Below are 21728 nucleotides of genomic sequence, written 5' to 3' on the forward strand. Positions count from 1 at the left end.
AAATCACTTTAGAGCATCGTCTGCGTATGTTTAGCTATTATGTTGTGGCAGCAATCCTGCTGATCCCCCTGTCTTCAGCAAGACCTTAATGCAACGATGTTCCGGTTCGGAGTGGTGCTAAGGTGTCTCGGCTGTGAATGCAGGTTGCTTGAAAGGTCTGTCGAGGTAGATTCGGGATGTGGAACTGTACGAAATGGTTGTATGATCACGCAATATGCACTTTGTCTGGTTATATGGTGTATGTGTGTATGGAGAATTTCAGTCACCCTCAGTCGAGACAGTGGCGAGAGCTACTACACCTGATGTGCCTTTCAAGTATCTATGGTCCGATTTCAAGCTAGGGCGTGACATGGGTCGACCCGGGTCATACCCGCACTGGGCATCGTGGGGTGGTTCAAACAATGTATTGACCTCGACGTTACCTCTGTTTCAGAAAGTCATCGTGCGACACTGTTGATCGATTGCAGTGTGACGCCGAGTTCATGACTTCGTCAACTTGGGACGGAATCGGGCTGCCCACATTGTGAACGGACTGAACTTGGATTATGATGTATATATGCTTCAGTGTTGATGATGGTAGGTGGAGCCGTGTAGCTAGCAGTTAACACGACATTTGGGTAGGCATATGCTCTCATCAATTACATTATTCAACAGCGCACATGCATTGGAAGGCACATAGAATAAGTACTAGTAGAGTATGGATCTCATTTTCCGAGAGCGACGTTGTTCGGTAGCGTAGGATGCATGAGGCCAGAAAAAGAAAAGTACGATGATGAGAACTGTACCATAGCCAGCATGGTGCAAAAATGACGCGAGCATATTGCCATGTACAACTCCAGAAAATTCACCGACATCAGTCCGAATCAAACTCGGAGCTTCGTGGCTCGCGGCCATTTAAAAGATCGAGATGCCTGTTAACCTCCTCCCACTGCTTCAGAAAGTCAATGTTCATGTCCCATGAGTCAAATGGGTCTCGGTTGTCGGCGACTTCGTTGATACGAGGGAGCATGGAGAAGAGGATGCGAGCAACAGCTTCAGCATCCGCTACACGACACCGGGTCAAGTTCAATAATTCTAGGGTGGTATGTCGAAATGACTCGGCTGTAGGATCGATATCGATTCTCACAGCGTCTATTGACATGTCCAAGTTAAGCAAGTGGGGACATTGAAGGAGCGCTGTGAATAGTCCGCGGAATGTGACAGTGGGTACCGTTTTCTCGTCCACCAATATCAGCGAGGATATGTGTGGCCAACTTGCCATGGCTTCCAAAAGAAGGTTGTTATCAAGATTGAAGCAGCAATGAGGAAAGTCGAGTTCCAAGGTTCGGAGCTGGGTGAAACAAAAGAATTGTGTGATCACACTGCTCGGGGGCCCCCTAACTGTGTGATAAGGGGAGATTATCTCAATGCGTTCAAGGTTCTGATTTGCCTTGCACTGGGACAGCGCGCGACAAAGTTGCTTGGCCTCCGCATAAGGCAAATCCCTGACTGTTATTACAAACTCTTGTAGCGAGGGGAATTCTGAGTGTTGAATGACTGCGATAGTGTACGTGGCCGTGTCTACAAAGAAAAAAAGACTTGTGAGGTTGCGGAAATGTGCGAAGTTGTGGGTGTCCCGACCCAAAGGCCAGCGATGATCCCTGGGCAGATCGCTAATCTCCACTGTGAGGAGGGTTGGGAGGTTGGAAATGTGCCTCCAAGCTGCCCAGTTGAGAGGTGGGCAATACAGATTTGTAAGCTGCTTGCACAAACGGACAGTATTAGACAGCAGAGGCAAATCATCTGCTATGCTGTCATCAAAGGACCCGGGCTTGATGGACAAGTCCTCCAAAGCAGCAAAACGAGTCGCGATATATTTGAAATCCGGATGGATGACAGATAGGCTGCACTTGCGCAGAGTAGGGGATAGAAAGAGATGCAGGTATTTAGCGTGAGGATGATCGACGATAAAGGATAATGAAGACAGACTCGGGAAAATGCATGTTTCGATGGGAAGATTTGCCAAGAGGTGAAAATGCTCGCTGCTTTCTACGCGCAGTGAGCGCACATGGGTAGCGTGCCGCAAAAATTGACGGGCCTCATGCTCAGATAAAGGTTCAATGTCTTGAGAGGACCAGTGGTACTGCGTTGAGATGATCGGTGAGTCAGCGAGAAAGGAATAAACAAGGCACGACGAGTCCGCACTTGTGAGTTCCGATATATGATTTGATTTAGCCTCGTTACGCAGCCTAGCAGTGGTGTTATCTCATATATGTCAGCCCAAAGAAAATCCATCGCGGGCTCGTGAAAGGGTTTGCATGTCCTTGCAAGTGCTGCGAGAGATTTCCAAGCCGATGACCTCGGGTGACATGACCATGGTAAGAATTTATCGACATGCGTGAATATGCTCAGGAGGATTTCACAAACGAACAGAGCTCGATGCATTGATCAGTTGGCGATGGATATCGACAATATATCAAGATGATCGGGTGCAGTGTCACGCCCAAAATTCAAATAGACACAAACAACATAGGCTTGGACTGAAGTTTATGTGATCTGTAGTACATGTCAGACTGGCCGTTAGGATTAAAATTTCAAGCCACGTCGCGTTTCACGATTTAAGAAATAAGACCTAGTACTCTTAATTTTGACAAGTCACCTCATCTTCTCCAGGGCTCTGGTAGCTCAGCGCCAGGCGCGCATATACACCCGACGTTACCATGCCCATGTCTTTGATTTCACGCATGCCGTTCTTTGCCAATATTTCTCCACATGACCGTAATCGCAGAGCGGATTCTAACTTGATTCTGGGAAAAAATGGACAACCGTCAATCGTGATTTCAGGACTCTCCAGCAGGACCTGGAGATGTTTCATACTACCCCGAAGGCAGCCGCTGGCCGGAATATGTGCCACAGCCGAGCACTCAGATCAGTCCTGACTCTATCAGTGCAACCGGAATGGAGACAGGAGGCCAGTTGACACAGTCCCAGGCATTGACGACTACTGTTCCTGTCCCTGGCAACAACATCAGCTTCGGCAACTGGCACAATATCCTCATTGCTCAGCAGCGCGACATCAAGTTCCTCGTTTTCATCACAGACACTCGCCACCACTAGCACTCCCTCCAATTCCTCAAGCAGCACCAGCACATCCGCTCGTCCGACAGCACTCGTCTCTCCCGCTTCCATGCATACGTCCAAAACCGAGCTCTCCGCCCCGTTCTACGTTGCGATCATCCTGGGCACCGTCTGTGTCCTCGCTTGTTGCCTGGCATTTTTGGCATGGTGGATGCGTTCGCGCCCATCAGCGCGGAAAACGCGAGACGACGACGAACTTTGGACAGCGAGAGACGTACTCGAGGACGGCCCCGAGCCCAGCTTGCAGGTGCACACCCCACACGAGGAATCTGAATTTTACCTCCCTGCATCTCTAGTCCGGAGAAATACTGGCGATCATTTTTCCAACCCCATAAACACACCGATGGCTGCGAATTTCTACAAAGCCTATGATCGGGCGCCAGGGTACAGTCCCTCAAAAACGGTGGTTGGTGACGTCTACCCGCCCATGGAACAGCGACGACCTGCACTCGCGAATCATGCAAGCGCGTTCAGCGTACAGGAAAGCCCGCGCACGCTAGGTCGGCTGCAGGTAGCAAATATTGCCCCTGGCGACCTGACGTCTGGTGACGAGTCAAGCCACGGTGGCCCAACATGTTACAGCACAAGGGTAGCCGAGTTGGGTCCACCGAGGAACGCTGTTCAGTATCCCACGCAAGGTTTCCTGCCGCCGGAAGGAGATGGTCTACCGCAATTTCTCCCCTCGCCAGGCTATACCCAGCGCACGCCTAGAGAGAGGTTACGAGCAGTGATGGAGAACACACCAGGCATCGGCCCTGGAGACTGGCACAACATACCACTCCCTGATGAGGTTGAACCTCGCGATCCAATAGTCAACGAACACCCGCCCCCGGAGGGTTGGGCCTCCGCCCTCAAGTCCAACTTCATGACCGCCTTCGGCACTGTTACTGGCAACCGCACGCCACGCCCATCCACATATAAAGAAAGCGACATTCCGCCGGGGTCTGCAAAAAACCATTGGCCACAACAATTTCCAGATCCCGAATACGACGTACCTCTCGCTGCTCACGATCCGCCGTCATACTCTACAGAGCCCCAGCTGAACGACGACGTAAACGGACTGCACATTCGTGGACTGAGTGGCTATCCTCGAGACCGAGTTTCCTACCCCGACGTATCGCAGTCGAATCTGGCTCCCAGCGATAGCCAGGTAACACTTCGCCCAGGTATGACACCCGTGTGGACGCAAGAGTCCCACGTACCGCTGAAACACAACGCAGCTCTTATCGGTGTAGCAAAGAATGAGAGTCGTGCCTCGCACGCCAGCTCCAGCAGCGTTTACACCTCTGAGTCTGTTGCTGCGGCCTCAGCGAACCTGAAGAACTACGGGTATGGGTTTACACAGTCGCACCTGGCGCTTCCTTCCAATAACGTTCCGAAATTGCGCACGAACACAATGCATTCTGAACAATCCAAAGTGTCGTCGCGGAAGAGGGGTGGGCAGCGGAGACGTTCAAGACCTAAACCAGTTCGGCATGAATCATCGTCAGCGTCTTCGATGATATCCTTTGGATCAGACTTGTTACGTCCACCCCAGCATGGTCACCTATCCGGGAGAGAAAGTATGGCAAGAAAAGCGCTGCTGGAAAGAAGGCGGAAGATGACGATGCACGAACCTTTGGATGAATAGCCCGATACCTTTATCCTCTAACCAAGGTATCCTCCAGGATCGAAATGCTTTATTTGTCGTCCAGTGTTATTACAAGAGATGTATAAACAAGTTATCAAGACCATGATATAGATAACGAAGGAAATAAGTATGAGAGAAGCGATAATTGAACATGAGGTCTACTGTGTCTGGACATGGCACATGTTCCTTCAGTCTATATCACTGTTTACTGCTTGGCCTTGGCAGCCATCTATATCGACAAGGTCAGAAGACGAACCTGTCACATACGAATTGAACGCACCAAGTTAAGAGCGGAGCCTGCTTTGAACCACTCAATTTGACCCTCATTGAAGGAGTGAGCAAGAGAAATTTCCTGCAATATCATCCCGTCAGCGTCACAAGAAGCCATTACAGGATTCAGGAACTCACATCCTTGCTACCATCCGCATGCTTGGCAACAAGAGTCAAGTTCTTTCCGGGGGCAAAGGAGTCCAAGCCCACGATGTCGACCTTGTCGCTGGGTTGAATTTTGTCGTAGTCCTCAGGGTTGGCGAAAGTGAGAGCAAGCATGCCCTGCTTCTTCAAGTTCGTCTCGTGGATACGAGCAAATGACCGGGTAATAATGGCAAGACCACCAAGGTAGCGAGGCTCAAGGGCAGCGTGCTCGCGAGATGAACCTTCACCGTAGTTGGAGTCACCGACAACGACCCACTTGATGCCCTTGTCGCGGTAGTAAGCAGCAGTCTGGGGAACTGGCCCATATTCGCCGGTGATCTGGTTCTTGACTTTGTTTGCCTCGCCGTTCTCAGAGTTGATTGCACCGATTAGACAGTTTTCTATCCCAGGGTGAGATGAAAGTCTAGAGAACTATGGGTAAGGTGACTTACGCGAGATGTTCTCGAGGTGACCGCGGTACTTAAGCCAGGGACCACCAGCAGATATGTGGTCAGTCGCTAGAAACGTCAATGAGGCGCAGTGCGAGGACTCAGAAATGAGCTTCACTTACTGCACTTGCCCTTCACCTTGATCAGAACGGGGAGGTCAGTCGGGGTCTTACCGTCCCAAGACTTGAAAGGATGGAGGAGTTGAAGACGGTCGCTCTTAGCGTCAACTGCAACCGTAACGCTAGCACGGTCTGCAGGAGGAGGCTGGAAAGTGTTTTGGCCGGGGTCATAACCACGAGGAGGAAGCTCATTGCCAGTAGGGTCCGAGAACTTGAAGGGCTTGCCATCAGAACCAATGAGGGTGTCCGAAACCGGGTTGAAGGTGAGGTCACCAGCGAAAGCCATTGCAGTTACAACATCCGGGGAGGCGACGAAAGCGTGGGTGGCAGGGTTAGCATCGTTACGGCCGGTGAAGTTACGGTTGTAGGAGGTGATAACTAAAGAACATTTGTTGAAAAATGTAATACAATGACACAAAAAACGCACTCGAGTTGACCTCGCCCTTCTTAACGTCTTTCCTGTCCCATTGACCGATGCAAGGACCGCATGCGTTAGCCAGAACGAGTCCGCCGACGGCTTCGAAAGCACCAATTTGACCGTCACGTTCAATGGTGGCACGGACTTGCTCAGAACCAGGAGTGATTGTGAACTTGCTCTTCACATCGAGACCATGCTCGGCAGCTTCACGTGCAATGGAAGCAGAACGTGACATGTCCTCGTATGAAGAGTTAGTGCAAGAACCGATGAGAGCGACCTTGAGTTCTTGGGGCCAGTTGTTCTTCTTGACCTCCTCAGCAAACTTCGAGAGCGGGGTAGCAAGATCAGGAGTGAAGGGACCGTTGATGTGGGGCTCGAGTTCCGAGAGGTTCTGGGCATAAAACATCAGTCCGGGCGACGAAAACATCAACGACATTACAAACAATCTCGATAACCTGGTCGTACTCAGAGCCTTCATCAGCCTTAAGGTTGTGTGCAAAGCGCTGTGCGTATTGAGCAATCTCGGAACGCTTGGTAGCGTTGAGGTAGTCAACCATACGGCGGTTGAAGGGGAAGAGCGAGGTAGTTGCGCCGATTTCGGCACCCATGTTACAGATAGTGGCCATACCCGTGCAAGACAATGACTCGACACCAGGACCACGGTATTCAACGATGGCACCAGTCCCACCCTTGACAGTGAGAATACCAGCGACCTTCAGGATGACGTCTACGAGCAGTTAACCATGCGAGAAGAATAAATTCGAGAACGCGCGCACCCTTTGGCGTAGTCCAGCCTCCAATTTTGCCAGTAAGGTTTACACCGATAACATTAGGGCACTTCAGCTCCCAAGGAATATCAGCCATGACGTCAACGGCATCAGCACCCCCAACACCACAAGCAACCATACCCAAACCTCCCGCATTAGGTGTGTGAGAGTCAGTACCGATCATGAGTCCACCAGGGAATGCGTAGTTTTCCAAGATAATTTGGTGAATGATACCAGAACCTGGCTTCCAAAATCCAAGACCATACTGCGAACCAATGAGCAAATACAAAGACCCAAAGTAGCAAACAACCGACTTTTGCAGTTGCGGTAGCCAAGAAATCGTACACCTCCTTGTTGAGATCAACGGCACGTGCCAAATCCTTAACACCACCAACTTGAGCTTCAATCAAGTGGTCACAGTGAACTGTAGTTGGAACAGCTGCTGTGTCCATGCCGGCAGACATGAATTGCAACAGAGCCATCTATGGTTACGTCAGCGGGGAGATGTAGTAGTGACGTTATGCGCGGACCTGGGCAGTAGCATCCTGGCAGGCCACCCGCTGTTGATAAGGAATAATTCAGCAGTTACTCGCAGAGAAGGGAAGCATCAGACATACGTCAGGGCGAAGCTTAAGGTAACTTGTGCCTCGGACAATGTCTTGGTTATGAGGATCATCCAAGTGTCCATACACAATCTTCTCCGACAAAGTGAGCGGGCGCTGGAGCCTGCGGATCAGATAGTGTATTAGAAACAAGACTATGAATCAAGTAAATGCTTGTTATCACCTGTCACGGACGATGGCGAGGTTATCCTCAATACGCTGGTAGTTTATGTATGCACCCTTCTCCAGAAGCGACATGGGAACTTTGGTGTCACCAATTCTTGGGGCAGCGGTGGCCATCCCTGCGGCCAGCCGCTGCAGCGAACGCATCGCATCGCGCGTTGAGGAAGAGAGGATAGGCATCGTCGAAAAGACCGACGAGCAGCTGTGTGCTACGACAAGCAAGGTTTGAAGAAAAGCGTGAGCTCGGCAATTCGCGTTCCGATAGTTGCCAATTTATGCTTGTGATTCATGGGAGCTTGACAGCCAATCACAGTCATCTATTTATAAGACTATGCCCGCTACGGCCGAACAACTTACCGCTTTTGATAGTATTAGCCGTCATTCTTCCCTCATCAAGCCGCTCTGCCGCCGATTGCACAGGACGGCCAGGGTCTTGCCCCAGATATGCTCACCGGACCAATCCTGACTATCCGATGTCACAGGTTTCAGACACATATAAGTCCTTCAACAGCATTCAACATCGCCGACACGCCGACGATTCATCTTCCTTCACCTTAATCGGTCGGAGGCCGTCGCACGATGGTATGGGAGTGCCCCCCCATGAGCTGCAAGCTGTGGGAGCTTCGTCATACTAACCACGAGGTCCTGTAGTGTGCTGGCAGTTGTGGGTGCCGCACTCACCTCAGCACTTCCACGCCCATTACCGTGGTACTAGGTACACATTGACATTGATAGCATGCTGACCGACATCTCCGACGAGTGCCAGTTCTTGAGTCAAGCGCGTTCAACGTAATGTCGAATTAGCGGACCAGTAGCAAAACTCCCCACATCAAATATTAACAGAGGCATATCCAAAGCTAGTACCTTCCAGGCCTCGGGCGACAAGTGTAAACTGCTGTGCTGCTTCTCTCGTTTTCTTCGGCGATCGAGACCTATTCGTAATCAGTACAGGAAGCTCGTATGAACGGCATTAACAAACCCAATGATAGCTTTTACGAAAGTTCGCTTCGCCTCCGGGCCTGCCTTTGACTGCACAAAGTCATCCTGCACCCATGTCAGACTTCCTCACAGAGCAACAACCAATGCATACCGCAAACAAGATATCAGTCATCCACGTTCTCGTTTCTGCAGGGAACTTGGATGCTACTATGGATAACAGCTCGATTAGGTTCTGCGTCGCGGATCTTGGCGCCACACCCGCGAAGCCACACAAAATGGCTCGTAGGATCGGCCGACCATGCCCTTGGATTAGCATCGGACTTGCATCTCCCAGATCATCACTACTGGCTGTTCGCCTTATGAGCGTTTCCTGGCATCAACAAGTGAGAAGCGGTAACATCAGTACAAAACCACAAGTACCAGAAAAGTGCATGTTGCAACAAGCGAATATCGCTCTTGCAGCGACAATGAAGTCACAGCGCATTGCATCAATGCATCGAGGGCGCCGGGTGGTAGTCGGTAAAATCCCACGAGGAAATGCTTTGCAATCTGATTGATTTCAATTAGCTTGCATTGGGTCTCTAATTCCGCACCCGGTACTCACGGTATCCATGCATCCGAAAAATGCCTGCACGATGTCAGGATTCTACAATAAGAAATCATCAGAGCTGTCGTTCAAAAATAGCACAAGGTACACCCACAGCTTCCATCGCCCCAGGCTGTCCCAGTACTCCTAGCGATGCTTCAAGCAATACTGGCAGTAGAGTCGAGATCACCCCCAGCGCCTCAGGACTTGGTGTAGATTTAAGCGTCGAGGTTGAAAACAACGCCGGCGGATCAAGCTGTATGACGAGCATGGTTGCTAAAGACAGCCATACAGCCGTGAGTTGCCTCTGGCATGCAAGACATATGATCTCAAAAATCGGAGCTGCAGGAAGCGAAAGCAAGGTGACATCCGAAGGCAAAGAAGTTATCGAACGGAAAAAGTCACTCAATGCCTTGTTCAGTGTCAGTCGAATAATGTGTAGAAATACACTGGAACATACATCTGAGACACCAGCATCCATGGACCAGAATGTTGCTACATTTCTTATCGTATTGAACAGATCTTCACGAACTTTCACCATCGTGTAATTTTCACGTGCTTGTTGTAGGCGCTCAGCCTCGGCTCTCTCTTCGGGCGATTCGTCAAGGATAAGCAATGAGTCTTGCGTGCGTGTGAGACCCTTGGCTACCCCTGACAATGTTTGAAGTTGGGAAATGATGATGATTCGAGTTTCGTCCACAAGCTGCGCAAGGTAAAACAACTCAGCCTGAAGGAACCCGCGTCTGACTCAATACGAACCTGGGAGGAAACGTGCAGGGCTTGTGCAAGTTTTTCAACTACCGGGCAAACAATCGCCTGGATAGGCGGAATCTCCTCATCAGGCGGCAATGCTTGTATTACACTCGCGATTGATTGGAGAACCTTGCTCTTTTCCGTATCCTGGGCATGTTCGCATGACAATGTTAGTGAAGATACAGACAATGCATGGATCTCACGGACCGGGATACCACTCAATCCAGCATGGAGCTCCGCGAACGCTCCAATATGAGGCGCAAGCGCAGCACGATTAGCATCGCACAGATCACGAAGGGCATTTGCAGCCGGCAGGCATAACGCAGGCTCTGGTAGAGCAGCAACGACATAAGAAATGGCGTTCATCAGAAGAGACGGAGTTGAGGTGGGTGTTGGTGCTTTAGTGAACCATGTCGAGTACGCCGCTGAACACCGAAGGTTAAGAAGAGGATCAAAGTTGTGCAATGCTCCTACCAATCAAGCCAAGCATGGTCCTACGTATTCGATCCTGACCTGAAGTTGGCAAACGACCAAGTATATCAGGTCCGAACAGCCGAGCGAGGAAGGGGTTGTCTTCTAGCGGTACCGCTTCTTGAATTGACATGATACAGTGCAACGTAGCTTCAATTTCCTGGTAGTATGTATTAAATGAGCATCATATAGACCGAAAGAAGCGCCCACCTCCCATCCTTGCGACCCATTCGGTTGCGCAAAGCGCTTTTGCATGTCCTCAAGGAAGTACCCCAGCATGTCATTTCGCAGGATGTAATATCTGGGGATGAATCAACATAAAATACAGACATGTCGATAATCTTATTCACGCATTGATCAGGGTATCACCGACGTCCCTCCGATATCTGTAAACCGTCAACGCCATGCGAATTGGTGAATATTGCTCTCACTCACACTTGAAACCTGTCGACTTCATCTACAAAACAATTCGTTTCAGCACAAGACAAGCAAAGGTGATGTAAATCTATCACCTTTTGCCCAGTAACTGAGAGTACGCTGGTCTGGCCACATTACTTTCCTTCTCAGTATCTCCACAAGTTGAACGTATACCGCATTCACGACGGCCCATTGTTCCTTTTCTTTGACATCAAGAAGTGAAGGTATGTCATCCTGACCCTCAGCTTGGTCTTCGTACTCCACGCTCCACAACGACTCCTGAAAGAGGTACCAAAAGCCAAGAGTCATCTCGCTCTCCTCTTCGTCGACACCGTAATAACCCGGTAGTCCAGTATATTTCAAAAGGAGATGCAAGAACTTCTGCACAAAGTAGGCGCGCCGGTAGGGTGTTCCAGGTATAGGTTTTAATGATGTGATGTTGGAGGCGAAATACATGGTGGAGTGGTCTCCCAGAGCAACCAGTAGTTTACAAAGTGAATGAGATACACCATCGACTGAACCGGCTGGGTATCGGATAACAGTGAGCAATCGTATCGAGTGAACATGTGCAACAACCGAGGCTCACCACGATCTCCATAGCCATCAAGCCAAATAAGAAGCGGCTCTGACAACGTGCTTGTACCCGCACCTCCAGCCAACGAAGACCTCGTCATGATCTCCTGTAAAACATCAGAAGCCGCTGAGAAGGTCGACTCGTCAAATCCGGAGTCTGGTGAGGGTATCATTATCGTGATTAACAGTGGAATAATGGGTGTGATGTCACTTGTGTAGTAACGCGTTAAGTTAGAATTTGAGCAGAGTGTATAAAAGGACGTTACTTGGCTCGTAATGTGTATATCCATGCTTGAAAGCACTTAAGTGCGGATTGTAGTTCAGGCAGTATAAGAGTCGGTCGAGTGATAGATGTTATCACAGCTTGGACGACCATCTGAGAAGCGTCCAAAAGAGACTGATGCATTTGCATCCTGGAACGAAATTGGTGATGATGCAGAATGATTCGAATCGTCGCACTCACTTACTGGACCCTAGAAGGTCGGCCGTTTCGACCTCTTCAGCGACTATGGTAAGGAAAGAAAGGAGTTGTTCTGGAGGCATGCCAGAGGAAGAGAGAGAATTGACTGCCGACACTATCCAGTCTGGCCACCTTGAGGGTGAACCCGGCGCAATGCGGAGTGCGAGTGATGTGATCTGCAAACGATCACTAGACGGACTTCAATCTAGAACTTGCACTTACTGCAACAAACAGTTTACGGTATACTACCTTGCCCTTGCCAGTCAATATCGAGTGTGAGGTGAGCTTGAGTAGTAGGTCTCGTAGATGTTCGGCGTTTTCCTCAGGAAATGAATCCCTGCAGCAATAGCAGCTGATCAGTACCATTGTAAGGAGGAAAAGGTAGAGCACTTACCAATCACGCATGATCTTAACCTGCGCGGTATGTGCGCCAAAGAATTGTACATTTGGGTCTGGATGTTCGATGAAAGGTACAATCAACCCCCATGCCTCAGGTCGTCTCTGAATCTCGACTAGCTCTTGCTGGATCCGTCGTTGATCCACCTGGGCATGTGTGCTCGAATATGCTTGTTGTATCAACTGTGGAAGTGTTATAAGAAAACTCCCCAAAGAAGTGCAAACCTGAAGTACGTACTTGAGCTGCTTGTTGCACGTCAGGAGGAGACAAATCTGGGAGGAAGTTTCCGGACGACATTGCATATGAAACGCGTATATATTTCAAGTGAAGAAGCTGGTAGCAGCCTATACGGCTGCCTATGTGATAGACTTCACTAGCAGATGGTTTCTAGATTAATGGAAGAGAAGAGTGGCGGCGCGTCTATTCCGATCTTAAAGGACTCGATCGGGTGTTAGTGTTAGTATTTTGTCACCGTGACCGAGCCATGCCATTCTTATCAATCAACGTTCAAGTTCCAGCGGGCGTCTCTCAACTTTGCCGCTCCAATTTTTTTATTCTGAGAATCTAGGATGCAACTTGATTACAAGTACTACGTCGCGGTTCAAACCATGGTCAGAGATTTATATGGCACGATATGCAATCCGCTAACTTTCGGGAATAAAAAGAATTGATCATTCGTTTCAGAATCGTTTGCAAAGCACAAGTTGCTCCAGATTTCAGGCCTGAGGACCAGAAATTCGGCCGCGTGAGCGCATGTGGCCCCGATGCATGTCAACCTGAGATTGTAATTTCATGGCCGACGTTCGGAGTCAGAGATTTTTCACTGGACACTTGTTCGTGTCCGTGCTGTGTACTACACTGCAGTGCTACGTGCCCCATCGACACCCAATTAATGCATCAAGCTCTACTCGTTTGCGAAATCCTCCTAGAGATATTCAAGCATGTCAATGATATCGACTGGCAGAACCCAATCATGATATCATATCACGAGGTGTCATTGGTGCGGACATCCCTTGCAGCACTTGCAAGGACGTGTAAAACATTCTACGAACCCGCAATGAATGAGCTTTGGGCTAAAATTTCTGGATTAAATCCACTGCTAGGCTGTGTGACAAGGTTGCGTCCAATAATATACTGTGCAGAGGTGAGTGCACAGTATTGTGCTCTGTTCATCCCCTTTCATTCATTAGTAGTATCTCACCGAGCACCTAAACACAGCGCACCTGGTGTAACCCTCCTTACTTTGGCGACGTCGAACCATTATCGGCAAATGAAGCTCGTCAATTCTTGCATCACGCTGCCCGTGTACGCTCAATACATATTGAACTAGCAACCAACCGGGATTTTCGCCTTCTCTCAGTCCTCCCCGAAGAGACATGCATGTTCCCGAGACTGCAGACGTTATTCACGGCTTCACTCCCATGTCCGACTAGATACCTGCATCTCTTTCTGTCTCCCACGTTGCGTCTCTGTGCCCTATGGGTCATTGATTCGAATCTAAAATTGATTGTGACTCGGTGTGCTGCTCTCGAACATTTATCCGTGAAGCACACCGACGGCACCATAGCAGATAAGCTACCCATACTATCTGACAGTGTCCGTTTGTGCAAGCGGCTTGTGACTCTGTCTTGTCCACCCCTCGACTGGGCAGCATGGGAGCACCTCTCCAATCTCCCTACCCTTCTCACAGTCACGATTCGTATGAATAATATAGTCCCTTCCCCATCGGACCTCGATAATATCACATTCGGGCCCTTCCTCAACCTCACAGCTCTTTCTTTCCTAGCAGACACGGCTGCATATATCACGACACTCGTGCAACACTCAGAATTCCCTTCGCTGAAAAAAATAGACCTTTTTTTCCATAGATTGCCTTGTGCAGACGCTGAGCGGCTTCTTCATGCCCTGTCCCAGTGTAAAGCATGCCAGACCCTTGAACGCATTAGGATAAAGTCCTACAGTTCGGAAGTTCAGGATCCGGACAGCTCTTGGACAGCAATCACACAACTCCGTTGTTGTCCGCAGCTCCGAACCTTAGAACTCGAATTTCCTGGTTGCTGCACCCACCTTGACAACGACCATCTTTTGGAAGCCATGTCATGTTGGCCATACATCCGCTCTCTGGAGCTAGAAGACAAAAATTATCCTCAAGCCACCGTTACATTCCGTGGACTACTCGCAGCGCTCCGTCAATGTCCCCATTTGGATGAGCTCAGAATGTTGATAGACGCTGTGAATATCGACGTTGACTCTACAGCGGAGTCACTCCGGCATACATCCCTACAACTATTGCACGTGCGCTCCTCTGAGGTAGTGGATACAAAAGCTGTCGCTCATATCATCTTCTCTATGCTCCCTTCCGTCGACAAGATCTACCACAGCCCCATGAATTCAAACCATGCGAACACGTGGCGCGAGGTCCGGAACCATCTCAAACATTTCAGATCTTCCGCAGTCCTTGATAGCCAAGATGCAGCTGCAGAAACCTGAATTCGTATTCAGGACTTTTTCTGCCAGGAGTTGCTACCGATCTTTAGAATATGGGAAGTGGAAATGAGCGAGGGAGATTTGCGATGAATGTCTCTACTGTACATGTCCCCAAAGATATCCCCTACGAGAAAAAACATGTTGTGCTTTAATATAATAGATAGATAGATATTCGAAATCAATACATTCATAGATGTCTCGGGATATGTATCGCATCTGTCCAACTTTTCTGACCTTGTCTCAGGTACCAACTGCCATAGCGCGATGGTGCCTAAAATCATACGAACTCCTTGGACGCTACCAAATACGGTGGATCAGCTACCACAAACTTCTTCTTCTCACCATCCTCCTTCAGCTGCACCATCACGCGCTCGTTATTGATAATCCCTTGCTCGCCGAAATCTTTGAGTGCGAGACTCCCAGCAGCGCATACCATAATGAGATGAAGAGTGTTTGACACATCGAAGTCATGGGCCCTGTGGTGACCAGCCCATCCATGTCGCTCTTTCCAAGCCTCCAGAATACTGTACAACGCGCAGGCTAACGTGAGGATGGTGATAATGGTGAGCGGGAGTGTAGCGAGCAGATATGTTGGTGAGTTCTTAGCCCAGCGAGTCCAGCCAATCGTCGATATGAACATTGTCCCAGTGACTTGGGAAGAAAGATTGTCCGGGATCTCGTTATTGGGGAAGCTACCTGTGGCCATAAACCCGGATCGAAGGAACTGTGAAATGATGTTGGGTCAATTTGGACCATATTGAACGGACCGGCAACCTCACTGTGGCGGAAAATTCAACAACACCACGCCAGTAATCCTCCTAAGAATGTCATAAGAGGTAGATCAAGATTGTATGAGATGAACTGACTAGCTCAAGGTAAACCTGTGTGTCATTGAGATTGTTATTGATGGATCCGATAGTGGTCGATGAATAGATGGAGTACAAAGTATCCCCAATTGTGCTGCTCGTAAGCCCCTGCGAGTTGATCGACTGAAACCTGGCAACTGAAGCAATAAATGACAGTAGCTCGGCATTCTCTGGCTGGAATGGAGTGGATGAGGTGACCTCGGAAGAAATTTGTTCATTGGAATAATCGGCGCGGACTGTGGTCAGCAGGGGAACCACTTCGCACACGCTTGCTTGAAGGAACCCATACTTGTAAAACCCTTGTGTAAAAATGGCTAAAAGAACAGATTCGGTCATTGACTCCACACATGCATATTTCAGAGGCTCACTGAAGTTTGTATAAGTTTGGTTCATATTCGTTGGTCCTTGGCACACAACAGATGGAAGAAAGCCAGTCCCTGATGAGCTCGTATTTCCATTCGCATCCACCATGGTCACATATTCGTACGTTGTCAGCGTATCTAGAAGCTGCCAGTGAACTTGAGAAAAGATATTCAAGATCCAAACTTACTGGTACCACAGTTTGCGCTGATATTCCACAAGCGGAGAGCGGTGATGGAATTGTTCGAAGCAGCTGCATTGGCATAGATGACGTAAGAGTTGTTCGCGTCCCAAAGGTACTGCGTTTGACTCGAGTCAATGGCCCAGCAGCTGACATTGGCTGTTAACCCTTGTTGCGACATGGAATAGTTCGTGCTGAAGCCTTGAGGAATAGGCACGCTGGGGTGCGATCCGGGTACGACTCCTGTGTTGACCGTGACATTTCCACCGGAAAACCCAAGACGAGTACCATTAGCATTCGGAACTCCATCCGAGCCGGAAAATGATTCAATGGTAGGAACGACCCCCCTCTAGTTGCACAGTATCGTAAAACAGTCTAGAGTGAACTGCGGGGCTGGACGTACGAGTGGATACGTTATATTTTGCACCATTGAAATTGAATGTCCCGGGAAGACCAAAGGTAAACCCTGCAGCAGTAACTCCACTGAGCATTCCGCCAATGTCGAGAATTTCAAAAGCATTGTCCTGGACTTAGTTGTCCCATTTTACAAGCCACTCGTCAACTTGAGTAGAGATGATACACACTGTCAGTGAGACCATTTGCTAGGAATTCTTGGCGGAGCAAGGTGGCAAACGCGCTTCCAGTTATGTCAAGTTCGGTTCCATTCAACTGTACTGGCCACATGAAGTAGGTCGGTGTCAAGAGAGTTATCCACCTATGACTTGAATGAGAGAATCTCGACAATGCTTCCAGAGAAGACGCACCCGGCCGTTAAGAGCCTCAGCATCCCAATGATGAACAGTGTCGAGATGGTCAAACCCATATATCGATGTTTCAGAATATGAGAGCCCTGTGCTAAGGCGACACCAGTGCTCAGGTGAATTAGAGAAATGGGCTTCCACATTCGATGCCTTAGTGCCTCTTTGACCGAAAGTGTGAAAAGACTGGTGGAAAAAATCACGTCTCGCTGAATGATCAGTCGGAGAGAGCAAAAGGTAGACATACGTAGCAGCGGTGACTGATAGCATAGTCGCTATCAACGTGATAATCATTGTTAATTCTCCAGGATAGCTCATCATTAACTCGCAGACTGGATCGGGTGGAGCAAGGTACTGAAAGTAGGCAACTGCACCAAGGAATCCGTATCCAAATGCCAGGATAACCATCTGGATACTGATGATAACTGTGAAGCGCACAAAGTTGGCGGGAACCTGAAACATTGCAGGAGTAGATGCAGAATCCATGCTGTTGCTCGGATAAAAATGTTATATATTTGGTGGAACACGAACCTTTCAGCATGCACGCCACTGACGCAGCCTGGACTAAATAAGTATTTGAGCGGAATCCGTGATCCGAATTGAATGCGCGAGGTGTACGCAATGAAGATGATCAGCAATACAGCTACTCTCTGTATTGACATGGGGAATAGATACAGGCACATCGCACGTCGTTTAACTTTTTTATTCGCCCTAGACAAGTCCTCGGGAATTTGAAGGCGAACTTGGTGTCAAGGACATACTAAAAATGTATGAGATCCAACATTTCCCTGTGACTCTGTTAAAGGTTTAGATTCATAGATGGTGGCAACATATATATGCAATGACTTGCCTGCCCAGTTTGCTTTTGCTAAGAAATTAAATTTCAGCGCTATAGATACTTCGAAGAAGTTCACTGTGGCACCGGGAGAAATACGCTTAATTTCCAGTACCTGCAACAGATCACACCTTCAGCGCGCGGTGACTCTAGAGCATCCTCCGAGCTTCGATGGGAATGAGAAGGCATGCGAGTTGAATGCGTTGGAGGGCCGCCGCCGCATGTCAAGCTCTGATGTGACTGCAGTTTGATATAAGTTAATTATAGGCCACTTTCCCACAGTACGAGAGGCTTAAGTGGTTACCGGTTAAGCTTTGAGCGCTTGAGCGCTAAGCGGCTTGCAGTATACACTTCAACATTACCGCTCAGGTTGGAACACGAAGGTCTCACCAACTGAACACCAGGGCCGATAGAAACCATCCTATGCGACTACGAGACTATAGATCTGGTATAACAGGTCAATGAATCGGCGCAGACGTTATAATTGTCTCCGTTTACATTCCAGGCACTTGGAATACATAATGCGTCCTTGCTATATGAAGTTGCTGTGCCATCGACACCTGCGCTAGCATCTGCAGGGTATTAGGGTGCTTTTCCGGTACTGGCATCTGTATAGTGTGGTGCGGTTCCGGCACCATGGTATTACTAGGTTGCAGTTCAACAACGTCCGCATACAACCTCTAGCTGTTTCTTAGAATTCCCTCTTTCACGTACCGAATCTTAATCTCTTCATTCCTCTTCAAGCCATCATGGCGCTCAAGATCATACAGCTGCCCTTCTAGCCCACCACAAGGATGAGACCATCTTTGTCGAATACACTAGTACTGCCATGAGCTTTCGACAATACATGGAAAAAAGTCTCACGCATCGTCGACTCCTGTATGAGACTCCATTATTTAAATTAAAGACACTACTTGTGCGCACCCCCACATCATTACTTGCGGCGGAAGCCCTACTGAAGAATCTAATATTTCAAATTCCTTAGTATATTCAAGTTCTTTGTAAAACAATAATAGTGAGATCCAAAATGACAACACAAATCGTACGCACCATATTGAGCCGAACTATTCGACAGAAGTGCGCTCAGTACATTGTTAAAGGCACTACTACTCATGTCCAGTTCAGTTACTGATATAGTGACTGACCACTCGATCAGCGTTGGCAAGAGCAGTGTGCTCCAACTGCAGGGAAAGTTCAAATGATTACTTGAAAGAAAGACCAGGAATTCAGAAAAGTAATCACCCCGAAGATGGTGCCTCTTATCTCTGCACGTAGCCCAAGTTGGCAATGCGCAGCCAGAACAGCGAGATGCTCTTGGCTAGGTTATGCCTCAGAGCCTCCTTCATCGAGAATGTGAGCGGGCTAGAAAACATGAAGTCAAAACATATCGGTGTGGTCTTGCGCAATATTCAACTGACCTCGCCGTGATCGCGGACGATACGAGAGAGATCAGAGAAACTACCAAAGTCAAGGTTCTGGGTACTCAAGAATTAATCTGACTGCCCAATCTGCCGGAGGGCCATGGAGTACTGGAAATACCAGAGGGCGCTCATAAAGCCCCATCCAAAATAATGGTCTGTGACCACGGCTGCCACTAATGGAAAAATATGACGGGTGCCGGTGAAGAGCGCTTGTCAACGTTCTTTGCATCGTGCAAGGAGCGCAAATGAGCAAGTTGATGCACCTTGAATTCGAATGGCAACGAGGCCATCATTGACAGCGTCGCGCGTGAGCACGCTACCCAGCCACTGAGACTGCGCGATAAGAGAAGAAGCTACATAGTTGGCATATTTCAGGACGACAGGCACGCCCGTTTGAGTTTTTTTCTCGAACGTACTTTCACGCTTGACGCCCATGGCTGGATAGCATGTGTAGGTTGTTTGCATTTACAAGACGTTCTGCCGCATTTTTCGAATGATCGGCGATCCAGGGTCCCCTATTTCTTATCATAGGGCCGGGTAATGCAATCGCTCGGGACCCGATTGAACGTCATGGGAGAAGTGTGTCCAACAGTTGGAAATGTTCAAAAAGATATTACATGTTGAATGAGCAGCCATGTCCAACGTGTGTGGGCTTGATGAATGATATGAGAGTTGCTTGGTCACTACGGCGAAACGTATCTGCAGTGTAGAGTGCATGTGAGCTACTTGATGGAACGGAACTGTGATCCCCACAAATGAGCGCAGACTGTAAATGTACTCGTCAGGTACGAGAGTACTTATTTGAATTGGAGACCGTCCGATATTTTTTTTGGTACTTACATCCCTATCCCCAAGTTCCGACCTATAGCTGTACGCCCGGACAGGGAATTTATAATTGAAAAACTTCGAGATCTAAACACGGATCCGTGTTGACCCCCGAGTCCCACTGACCCGAGTAACGAGGCACTATCACAGTAATAGCCTCATCAACAATATTTACATATGGTGAATCACCACATGCAAGAGGCCAAACAGCAAATATTGTACCAAATAGCTGTGTATTAGGCACTGTGGAGGGGCAATCGTCCATCGGAGCATAGCGTTGACTGCGTGGGTTGAGCGTTTTTCGGTAATACAACCAGTGATGGAGCCTTCAAGTTGAGGCATAAAATAATGATACGCCCAGGATCCAATACTTGACACCAACCTGTCCGAGTCAGCCGAGATACAGCGCGCAAATGACCTCGGGTGGAGCAGAATGGAACGTTGCTGTAATAGCGCATATACATCACCCCTGGGCCGGACCTGGCTTAGTAAGTTCAACGAGTATAGGCCGAGGATCAATATGGAACGTTGAATGCTGATTGCCGCTAGATGAATTCCTTCTATGGTATAGCTTTGTTCTATGGTTCTGACCTATGTATACTCGAGGTCAACGTTCGAGACCACTGTGGTGCGTACAAAAATAAACGTAGAAGGGGATTAGAGAAGAGGACAGGCCAGCCGCGCCGGCATCAGCAACGCTACGGCAGCGGAACAACAATTGTAAATTCGTGCCGGCAGTGCAGTGCAGTGGGCACCACATCATTTCCTTGTCACCTTTCTAAACCGAACCAACTGACCTGTAAAAATGGCGAGGCTCAAAGTCCAAACATGAAATGTGTGACTGCCAAAACCAATGGTCGTTCAAGCAACAAATAAAAACTGGAATCTACCTCGTCAATGTTAAGTCGTTTGAAAATTTGGTTGATGATCCGCAGATTCAAACAACGAAACCTGCATATGTTGGATGGCCTGCGTAAGTTTGTGACGGTGATACAAAAAACATTCTGCACAAGCGCAGGTACAGGCCACAGGCCTGGACATGACCTCCCTCGCTCGTCCCATCTACGCGTGGCAAGATTTGATGGGTACTCAGGGATAACCACCGAAGGGCATCAGTATATAAATCTGAGCCCAGGGGCTGCTCCTGTAATCTGGCGACCAATAATCGCAGAAGATCACGGCACCAGGCCGTCGGGAGGCAGCTTCCAGTGGCATTGTCATGCTCTTAGGTAATTACGTGGGAACAGAGAAGCATCGAGAAAATGATACGAGCGGCAGCTTTAGCACCCATCATGTGTAGGGAGTTGTGCTGGAATGAATCGCCTTCGGGAGTGATATCGATAGTCTCAGCATCCACTGCATTGGCAGGATATGCAAGTGGAAGCATAGACATAGACAGAGTGCGGTAAGTGACCCTTGGAATATAACAGTGTGGGGACCAAGATGCGGGCCGGCAATTACAACGCGCGGATGTGCATCCAACTTGAAAAAAGCTTCCATGAGAAGGTTGTTATAAAGGTAAATGAGGAAAGGGAACTGCGTGATCACCGTCAAGCTGCCTGAGAATCCCTGATATCCTTCCAACGCAATTAAGGAGAACGGCATGCTTTTCACTGTGCCAGTGAACGAAAGAACGAGCTGGTCGGTTTCTGCCCGGTGCAAAACGTGGACATGCCCCAGGAAATCTTGTAGCGACGGGA

At 48.9% G+C, this 21728-nt stretch overlaps 6 protein-coding genes across 6 annotated transcripts; 2 read left to right on the top strand and 4 right to left on the bottom strand.

The window, feature by feature from the left end:
* Positions 1–620: 620 nt before the first annotated feature.
* On the bottom strand, positions 621–2459 carry DFJ58DRAFT_765857 (uncharacterized protein). Its single transcript, XM_041388772.1, has 2 exons — positions 2185–2459; positions 621–2122 (listed from the first exon to the last, which is right to left on the bottom strand). The coding sequence occupies exons 1-2, from the start codon at positions 2422–2424 to the stop codon at positions 854–856; spliced, it is 1509 nt and encodes a 502-aa protein (XP_041248595.1). The 5' UTR covers positions 2425–2459; the 3' UTR covers positions 621–853.
* Positions 2460–2591: 132 nt separating this feature from the next.
* DFJ58DRAFT_765860 (uncharacterized protein) lies at positions 2592–4757 on the top strand. Its single transcript, XM_041388773.1, has 3 exons — positions 2592–2847; positions 3012–4407; positions 4428–4757. Exons 1-3 carry the CDS (start codon positions 2700–2702, stop codon positions 4486–4488), a joined length of 1605 nt encoding a protein of 534 aa, XP_041248596.1. The 5' UTR covers positions 2592–2699; the 3' UTR covers positions 4489–4757.
* Positions 4758–4779: 22 nt separating this feature from the next.
* DFJ58DRAFT_765862 (aconitase family-domain-containing protein) lies at positions 4780–7996 on the bottom strand. The gene is made up of 12 exons (XM_041388774.1): positions 7701–7996; positions 7532–7640; positions 7445–7474; positions 7229–7396; positions 6924–7179; positions 6591–6874; positions 6157–6538; positions 5733–6107; positions 5614–5679; positions 5156–5562; positions 5028–5099; positions 4780–4976 (listed from the first exon to the last, which is right to left on the bottom strand). Exons 1-12 carry the CDS (start codon positions 7877–7879, stop codon positions 4953–4955), a joined length of 2352 nt encoding a protein of 783 aa, XP_041248597.1. The 5' UTR covers positions 7880–7996; the 3' UTR covers positions 4780–4952.
* Positions 7997–8234: 238 nt separating this feature from the next.
* DFJ58DRAFT_62887 (armadillo-type protein) lies at positions 8235–12750 on the bottom strand. Its single transcript, XM_041381164.1, has 20 exons — positions 12533–12750; positions 12293–12477; positions 12121–12235; positions 11902–12074; positions 11705–11851; positions 11452–11648; positions 10961–11389; positions 10884–10905; positions 10799–10834; positions 10659–10749; positions 10452–10608; positions 10185–10402; positions 9984–10124; positions 9685–9927; positions 9340–9636; positions 9243–9284; positions 9059–9187; positions 8790–9008; positions 8679–8743; positions 8235–8631 (listed from the first exon to the last, which is right to left on the bottom strand). The coding sequence occupies exons 1-20, from the start codon at positions 12590–12592 to the stop codon at positions 8529–8531; spliced, it is 3069 nt and encodes a 1022-aa protein (XP_041248598.1). The 5' UTR covers positions 12593–12750; the 3' UTR covers positions 8235–8528.
* A 51-nt stretch (positions 12751–12801) lies between these two features.
* DFJ58DRAFT_742471 (uncharacterized protein) lies at positions 12802–14929 on the top strand. Its single transcript, XM_041387197.1, has 3 exons — positions 12802–12906; positions 12961–13439; positions 13514–14929. Exons 2-3 carry the CDS (start codon positions 13188–13190, stop codon positions 14783–14785), a joined length of 1524 nt encoding a protein of 507 aa, XP_041248599.1. The 5' UTR covers positions 12802–12906; positions 12961–13187; the 3' UTR covers positions 14786–14929.
* An 8-nt stretch (positions 14930–14937) lies between these two features.
* DFJ58DRAFT_855681 (uncharacterized protein) lies at positions 14938–17765 on the bottom strand. Its single transcript, XM_041393905.1, has 9 exons — positions 17195–17765; positions 16954–17133; positions 16774–16904; positions 16603–16718; positions 16199–16538; positions 16017–16148; positions 15649–15962; positions 15562–15600; positions 14938–15506 (listed from the first exon to the last, which is right to left on the bottom strand). Exons 1-9 carry the CDS (start codon positions 17431–17433, stop codon positions 15060–15062), a joined length of 1938 nt encoding a protein of 645 aa, XP_041248600.1. The 5' UTR covers positions 17434–17765; the 3' UTR covers positions 14938–15059.
* Positions 17766–21728: the final 3963 nt, after the last annotated feature.

The sequence above is a fragment of the Suillus subalutaceus genome (genome assembly GCF_016647625.1).
Source record: "Suillus subalutaceus strain FC151 chromosome Unknown DFJ58scaffold_12, whole genome shotgun sequence".
Lineage (NCBI taxonomy): Eukaryota > Fungi > Basidiomycota > Agaricomycetes > Boletales > Suillaceae > Suillus > Suillus subalutaceus.